Source organism: Lathyrus oleraceus, chromosome 6, assembly GCF_024323335.1.
Source record: "Lathyrus oleraceus cultivar Zhongwan6 chromosome 6, CAAS_Psat_ZW6_1.0, whole genome shotgun sequence".
NCBI lineage: Eukaryota > Viridiplantae > Streptophyta > Magnoliopsida > Fabales > Fabaceae > Lathyrus > Lathyrus oleraceus.
Window position 1 is genome coordinate 13,073,979 of NC_066584.1, and position 9,173 is coordinate 13,083,151.

At 35.9% G+C, this 9,173-nt stretch overlaps 1 protein-coding gene across 1 annotated transcript; it reads right to left on the reverse strand.

Annotated features, from left to right (window-relative positions):
• Window positions 1-678: 678 nt before the first annotated feature.
• On the reverse strand, window positions 679-1,432 carry LOC127093665 (peroxisomal and mitochondrial division factor 1-like). Its single transcript, XM_051032599.1, has one exon. It carries the CDS (start codon window positions 1,384-1,386, stop codon window positions 679-681), a length of 708 nt encoding a protein of 235 aa, XP_050888556.1. The 5' UTR covers window positions 1,387-1,432.
• Window positions 1,433-9,173: the final 7,741 nt, after the last annotated feature.

Sequence of the window (9,173 nt, forward strand, 5' to 3'; positions counted from 1 at the left end):
ATTTTCTAAAATTGAAAAAAAAAAACTTAAACATTTTTTTCTCACTTTTTTTTAAATAAAAGATAGATATCACTTTAAGAGTGAGTGCATACTACACTTTATTACATGAAAATGCATACCATATTAAACAACAATCAATAACTACATCCTCGTATATTTCATAAATATATGCTCATGTATTATGTAAAGATGTAAATTAACAACCACCAATAACCAATGACTATATCTACATGTATTACAGAAACTATGATCACATATACATGAAGATGTAAATTAACAACCACCAAGAATAAGATGAACAACATAAAACCAATGACTACATATTTATGTGTTAATCACTTGACTCACCGTTACTTTCACTATCTTCATCGGTGATTTTTATTTTCTTCCTAATCTAATTCGATTGTTGCTAATTTCTTATCATAACTTTCATCACAGTTCCAATATGCATCTTCTTACATATTGTAAAACTCCAAAAAAATCTAAATGGGGATTATCTGAACCACTTTCAGGTGTGGATCATCTTTCACTTTCTTTGCATAACTCCCAAAAACAATATAAAAAAACATTGTAAAACTATAATAACTACAAAAGTTTGAATCATAGTTAGAAATTCAAAAACCTTAAACTCTTCATCATTCTATTGTAATTGAATCATTCAATGTCACAACCACTTTCTCATCTCTTTTTCCCAAATAAGAAACGTAATAAAACAACCACCATAGCAATTCCTCCTAAAGACCCACCTGCCACAACAGGCCAACTCATCTCCATCCCATTCTCCTTCACATTCATATTCATTAAACTAAATTCCAAAACCCTAACTTTCTCTTCCAAATTTCTATTCTCTTTTAACCATTTTTCTAACTCAATTTTTCTCTCTCTAATAACATTCTCCAATTCCTCAACCTTTCTATTTTTTTCATCAACTTTTTCCTTCATCTCTTCCTCAACCCTAACTCTCTTACTATTCTCTTCAGCTTCTTTCATTTCATTAACTCCAATTTTCCTCTCCAATTCCCTAACCTTTATTTCCATCTCACCATTCTCTTGTCTCAGCTTTTTTCCTTCTTTTTCAATCATATCAATCTTATTTTCTTTCTCTTCTAGAATCTTCATTAGTTTCTCTACCTCTACTTTCGATCCCACCACTTCTTTACGCAGCATCGCAGTTTCCTCCTCCAACTCCATCGTTGAATCCTCCGCATCCTTGCGTATTTTCTCCATCTTCTCCTTCATTTTATGGATCTCCTCATTCTTCGTTGCGTTCTCATGTTCCAAAGCTGCGGTTTTCTTTTTGGAACCCATGCCGGTGGATTCCTCCATTGCAATGAGTTCGCAAGAGAAGAGAGTGTTTAGAAATTGAAATGAAAAGGTAGTTTGCATAGATTTGGATCGTTTTAATTGAAGATCTTGAAGAGATTGGAGAGGTATGAACGATGAAACTTGTTATGTAGGAATGATTGGAAATAAATCCGCCAAAATTGCCAAGTCATGAAGACCATTTTTACGAGAAATAATTGGAATCTTTTCCGGGAAAATGGAGGAAAAGTATTCAAATTTTGCATGTTTTTCTTTAAATATATATATATATATATATATATATATATATATATATATATGTGTGTGTGTGAATATATATATATATATATATATATATATATATATATATATTCTCACACACACACACATATATATATATATATATATATATATATATATATATATATATATATATATATATATATATATATATATATATATATATATATATATATATATATATATATATAGTTTTATTAACTTATTCTAAATCACAACCGTTATATTGAACCATTAGATTTAAAATAATGAGTGAGATTATGTGTCATTTTTATTCTCAATCAATTTTCTCTCTCATCCATTATTAAAATAAATGAATTAAATTAAAATATTATATTTTTTACTATCAAAATTCTCTCTCCTCTCACCTATTTTTTTAAATTTAATAGTTCAGATTCATTCTCATATTCTCACATAAAATTACCATTCTCATATATATATATATATATATATATATATATATATATATATATATATATATATATATATATATATATATATATATATATATTCCATTTCAGAACCAGAAATGTGTAGAGTTACGAAAGCTGCTCTTGGTATATCAAGTGTGAATATGAGTCTCATATCGGATGAAAAAGTAAATGTTGAACACCTTATACGTGAGAGAACTCACACACATATCACCTTAAGATTTTAGATGAATATGTGGTTTCTCTTAAGCCCGGTGTGATGATCCTCAGATCCCCTCATGACCCAACATTGGTATCAGAGTTCGGTTGGACTGGGGCTCCTTGTGTCAAATCTCTTCCTTACAAATGTGTTCAGGTGGCGTGTTCCGTTGAGGTTCCACACCGACGGTGCAAGTATATATGGATGGAAAAGTTTCCATTTTAGGGGGAACATATCCATAATAATAGATGGAATCATACTTGAGTGGGAGATTGTTGGTATATCAAGTGTGAGTATAAGTCCCACATCAGATGGAAAAGTGAATTTTGAACACTTTATAAGTGAGAGAACCCACACATCTATCACCTTAAGGTTTTGGGTGAATATGTGGTGTCTCTCTCACTTGTGTGGTTTCTCCTAAGACCGACGTGATGATCCCCGGACCCTCCTCATGACCCAACAGTTGCGATGGAGGAGGGCTTTCGATGCGACAAAGTGGGGGTTGTACCTGCAAGGTTAGCACTCTGATGCTCAAGTAAATATGTGAATGATGAGAGAGTATTCAAATTATGTTTGAAAATTGTTACCTAAAATGACGTCTCTTTTTCTGACGTGGGATGTGGAAAACTATTGGAGATACAAATCTTCTACTTTCCGATATCTTAGGGTCTAGTGGTCAGTAGAATATTGACGAAGCTTAGTGAAGCTAGCGGAAATATACTCGAACGTATCGCACGCTCGAAAATACAACAAAGTCGTTATCGAACTTTATTTATCCTCAAAGGGAAAGGGAAAACATCGATAAAAGCCGGGGGAAAGAGATATACTAGGTAAGGAAGTCGGTTATGCAAGGGGAAGGTATTCGCAACCCTAACATCCATGGTACTCCATGGGAACCATTTTGATTGTTCTCGCCCGAATAGGTGTTATCTAAATATTACTCGTAAAAGAATGAGGGAAAGGAAAAGAAATAGATAAAGTGCTCGGTGAGGATTGGGGCCCTCATGCCTACGTATCCTCATAGTGCAATGAGGAATTCAAAGTTTCGTAGTTCAAGGAACTAGAGGCGGGAGGTGAAAAGGAGTGTGACCAAAGTATGATCTGAACCAAAGAATAGTATTTTAAACTCCAACAAGGGTGGAAAGATGAACCCAAGAGTAAGATGGTTATTACCAGTACGCGGGCTAGTAGGACCGCCGCTATAGGGTAAAGCCGAAAAGACGAAGAAATAAGTGTTCAGGCACAGTCCCAAATATCTCTTGGTTCACAAGGTGATGCAAGAAGGAGCACAAAGAGGTGGGGTATTTAGCTCAAGGATAACTGGTATATCACATGGAGTGAATGAAGGTAGGATATGAGTGCATTGTGGGGATGAACGGAATAAAGTGACTGAAGTCACAGAAATGAATATCTGGTGATAAGTGACTGAGGAAGTATTATTTGAAACCAAAAGGTGAAAGTGTATTGGAACCCATAAGAGAAATGAGATTTATACCATAGAGGGAAACAACTTTAACCGATATGTGGACTAGTATGACCGCCACTATAGGGTGTTTAGCCATAAAAGAAGGAATTAAGTGTATGAGGGTGTAGCCCAAACAACTCTAGGTAGAAATGCGGACTATTAGCTATACATCCTAAAAGTGTGTATATGGAATTCCAAGGAAAGTTGTGTTTCGATGTCAAAGGAATGATATGTCACTAGATGAACGATTTATGATCGAAGGTCGGTAATGAATATTGAAAGATATGAGTGATGCCCTAAGGAGGAAGGAGAGATAATTAGAAGTATGCTCGCCAAGGATTCACATCCTCGTGCCTACGTATTCTTATCGGGCGATGAGAAAGTCAGAGCAATCATAGTTTGGAACCACGAGAATAGAAAGATGGGCATACAATGATGAGAAGTATAACTTGTACCAATAGAATGGTATCAAGGGAACCCACAACTGGAGGGAACTTGGAATCAAAGAGTAAACAAGCCTTTCAACCAAAGGAATGAATTGAATGTCTGGGTACAAGCCAAACAACTCTCGATTCACAAGATGAATTGGTGCTATAACGTCTCAAAGGGGTAAGAGCGGGACCCAAGAGAAAGTATTGTTGTGTACAAGGAAACAGTATATTACTGGATAGGGAACAAACAGTTCGAGATAAAATAAGAATAGTATCTTGAGTCCAAGAAAGGGATAGACTCTTAATCGAAGAGCAAAGTGGCGTCTTAGCCGAAAAAGGATGAATTAAATGTTTGGGTGACGGGCCAAACAACTATCGATTGATGAGATGGATTATCATTAAATCGTCCTAAAAGGATAGACAAGGAGTCCAAGGAGAAGTATAGTTGATCTCAAAAGGATGGTATCGATTGAATGAATGAAGAATGATTGATTGATAAATAAGGTAACAATAGATATGATAGATTGATAAATAAGATAGCTCGCGAAGAAACTGAGTTCTCCTGCCTACGTATCTTTGTAATGCAATAAGGAAATTAGAGCTTTTGTAGTTCAATGCACTAGGGTTGAAAACAAGGTGATTGGAGGCAAGAAAAGATTGGAAAAATTGAATAGAAATGAGGAGAGTGAATAGACTTGATAATTGTTTGATAAGAATCACACTAAAGTCTATGAGTAAAGACGAATACGATAAGCAATGAGCCAATCGTCTCGCACCCAAAGATATCCAGAATGAGTGTAGGAAAGCTCCAGTCTCATTCCTTCTTTACTACTTAAGGCTCATGGCATGTAGTTCTCGTCTTAATTTTCAAGTGGAGAGAGAAGAATCTTTGTTGTTGTTTCTTATGTTGATGAAGACCTTATCAATCGTTCGATTTGAATTGCACTAAAGTCTATTAATAGAGGTGAATACGATGAGCGCTGGGTCATTCGTCCAATACCCAAGTATAGCACCTCAAATTTGCACCTACCTTGTGTACATACATTTTCATCATCAGGTCATTAACATAACATAGTTCATTGCATAACATGGCATTGCCTTTTGCCCAAGTGCAAGTTCAGCTGACAAATTAGGTCAAATTGGTCAGGAGAATCAGTCAATCAAGCAAGCTTGTGCCATTTTCATTGAGACAAGGCCCTAGGGTTGGTTTATCAAGTTCATGTGATTATGTGATCATTGTGAAGTGATTTGGACAAAGATTGGATGATCAAAGCTCAACAGTCAAGCTGAATTTCAACTGAAACCCTAAAAAGTCAACTGTGATCAACTGTGCCTGATTTTATGGATTTGAAGGTGGGAGATGGTTTGAAAGGCTTCATTCATGTCCATATAAGTCTCATTTGACATACCAAAGATCAAGGTTGAAGAAAATAAAGTCAGATCAAAAGTTTCCTAAAATGGCAGGTGACCTGTAATTTCAACTGCCCAAAATGGAAAGTTGTTCTCCTCAAAATTACTTCATCATACAAGCTTCAAATGGAATTTTGTCCAACATGAAAGATGAAGATCTTGATCTCACCATTCCAAAAAGTCCAAGAACTTGAAATTCCCATGTGTGGTTGGCAAGATATGGTCCAATCATTTTCAGAAAATGCCTAAATTCAAAGTGCCATAACTTTCACATGGAATGGCCAAATTGGTTGATTTTTCTTTGAGCAAACCACATTTAACATGAACTTGCATGGTGCATCATTACATTTTTCCAAAAATCATCATAGCAAAATGGCATTTTTTAAGTGAACTCATTTGAATTTTTGGTGTGAAATAGTGATTTTCAAAAATACAAGCCATATGCACTTGGGACCAATTGCAACACACCCAAAATGTCATTTAGAACTTGCTTGAACTGATTTCACACTGTTACATTGGCTGCATAAGAGAAAGGGCATTTTGGCCACTTTGCTTAACAAATGCATTTTGCACTAATCATTCCAATTTGCCTAATTGAGATTAACAAGTGGATTAGTGTGAGGTATAAAGTCTTAATTGTAACAGAATTGCATAATCACAATCACAATTCTCAGATCCAATTCCAAAAATTCACCAAAATCTCAAATTCTCTCAAAAGTTCATCACATTTTTTTTTCAACTTTTCTTTGAATTGCTTGATCCTTTTCGTGTTCTCTTGTGATAATCATCATCAAGAGGTGCTATTGCAGATCTGTTTTCATCAAATCCTGGCCAAAACACGCAGCAATTGTAACTGTTGAATCAAGATTCTTCACATGGCAGTTGCAAAATTCGGTGGATCCAAGCATTGTTGAGCTGAAGTATTGACTCTATTCATCTTTATCATCATCAAGCATCACCTGTTTCACCATTTCACGCCTGGATTCGCACGAAATCACCGACTGCTTCATCATAAGGTTAGACTTCGATCTCAACCATTGCCAAAATCATGATATGGTTATTGTAGAGCTTAGTTCATAGAACACAATGCAAGTTGTAGAATTGAAAACCATTAAGATTTGAGAGAGAAATCGTGAATTGAATTTTTGAAGTGAAACCTTTTCTTGCTCGATCCGTTCAGTACGTTAGGAATTAGGAAATTTCATGTGGATATTATGATTGTGCCAGCTTAGACGTTTCCAACCATATATGATTTGTTGATTTTGGTTAAAATTTGTTCATCGCGAATTTTCTGGAAAGTTATTTGGTGAAGATGATGAAAACAATTCCAATCGCGTGTTAGATCTTTCTGCCTGGCTTTTGCGTTTGAATTCATGTTTACCGCCGGAATCAACCAATCACACGTTGCCATGCAATTTAATTAAGCGCGGCGTTTTGGTCCTGGCTTGGATAATTACAATAGTGCCACTGCGCTTCATTAATTCATTTTAAAACTTAAATAAAAATTTCATTTCATCACATAACTTCAAAAAATCATAATTAAATCATGGATTATCCAAATTGGATGGGGATTTTTGTGTTGATCTCCAAATTTTCTCTAGTTTTTTTAGGTATGATAGTCAAAGTTGTGCTTGGTGAATTTTTTGACTTTGTCTAAGGCCTTTGATATGTATGCTTCATGTGTATGTTTTACCATTTTTATCATGAAATCTTGATGCCTCGTCCAAAATGATTGAAATTTTATAGGCTTGTTCTTGACTCTTTCCTGGTGATTTTGGTATATAGTTTGCTAATTTTGAGTTCCTGGTTAGAGAGATATGATATGATCAAGTTGAGTGTGACAATTTGTGTCACACTATGTTATGCTAACTTCATGAATTTTGTTTCCCTGCTTATGCTTTGCCATTTGCTCCCGATTTTTGCATGAGATATCATCTAAATGTCTAGTTTGAGCATGAGTTTTTGTAGGATTTGTTGATCAATTTCCTATTTGATTGGTATTTTTGTTTTCTGTTTAGTCATTTTTAGGGTTTTCTTGAGTTATTAACTTACATGCTTTGTGAAATGTTCATACCTTATCATATGAAGATGAAATTTGGTGGAGTGATTCCTAACATGTTTAATCTCACTTTGGCTTTGGTCCCATTCATTTCTCATTTGTTTTCACTGTTTTACATTTGCTTGAAGTTGACACACACTTTGTGACCTAGTTTGGATTGATTTTTGCATGTCCTGACTTGTTGAATTTAATTTCCCTGCTTCCTCTTGTCCAAATAGCATGAAATTTGACATGAAGCTCATTGAATGTGTTCTATTTAGACTTGAATTTTTGTGGAATTTATTGAGCTGTTTTGGTATTTGTTTGATTGTGATCATTCTGTTTTCTCATATGTGGTTCATACTTGCCTAGTTTGACTTAAAGTGTGCATGAAATGAATTTGGTGTATAGTTTTGATGTGAGACCAATTGGATTCTCTTCTTAATTGATTTATATTGGTTTTGATAATTTTTCACTTGCTGTTTTGGATTTTTCATCTCCTTTTGACCCTAGTCTTGGACTAGTGGTTTGTGATCTCACTTTTGAGTTGTGTTTCAGGTTAATAGCACAAATGGCCTTTGCTTGATGGTGTGCTTCCATTGGACTTGATTTGTGACTTGTGTATAGCTAATTTTGACTTTGTTTTGCAGGGTTTGATATTTGAGTTTGAGCCTTAATGGCTTGCACCTTTGTGCATTGGCTTGTGTTTGTCTGTATATAACTAATTGTGAACCATTTGCTGTTTAGTTCTGTGATTGGTATACTGATTGTATTTGATTGATTTCAGGTACATTAGTTGCTAATATTGCTTTGCTTTGCTTGATAAGCAATTTGCACTGAGGTATAACATTCTTGTCTCCATGTAGTCTGGAAGACCTGGCCTGTTACTTGGCCAGGCACCTATCTGAAGTCCTCCTTAAGAGGCAATGTTTGTGCTTGTTTACTTTTGTCCCCAAGCAGGTAAAGACCTCTATGAGGCAATTGGCGGATATAAGAGATATGCAATCTATCTCCCGCTATTCTGTTGAGTCGTCCCTCTGCTCACACCACTGTGTTGATGCATTGAGGACACAAACCCAAGATCTTGTACAGTTGCACAGTTGTGTCAGTGTCTTAAGTGTAGAAGGGTTCCCACTTCCTGGACCCACACTTCATTGTCTATAGCTCTCCCTGGCCAGGGATAAGAGCTGTGAAGTCTAATCTTCACCCACCTTTCCTCAGCTTCACCTTGGCTCTCAATGTCAAGGTTAAGAGCTAACTCCACCCCTGTACAGATGGCTTGCTCTTGCAGCCCCACCCTTGTTTGAGCCCCACTTGTGTGTATATAGTGTGTGCTGTTTGTGATTATTTGCTATTGCTTGTGCTTTAGGATAGGCTTGCTTCCTGTGCAAGTTAGCTAGAAACCTTGACTTAGGGATGATTTTGCATGATAACACCTAGGCTCGAGTCGTAGTCTCCCTATTTGTGTCTCCCTCTGTTATCTGGTTAGGCTAGTCCTGTATCCCTTCGTAGGGGAACTACGTCGCCCTGATCCTCATACCAGATGAGGTACGTAGGCAGGAGATGAGCAGATCTCTCCGGGCGCCTGTGTCTTTGT

Excerpts from the sequence above, each read along its gene's own strand:
- LOC127093665 (XM_051032599.1), bottom strand. The coding sequence starts at position 1,386 with ATGCAAACTACCTTTTCATTTCAATTTCTAAACACTCTCTTCTCTTGC.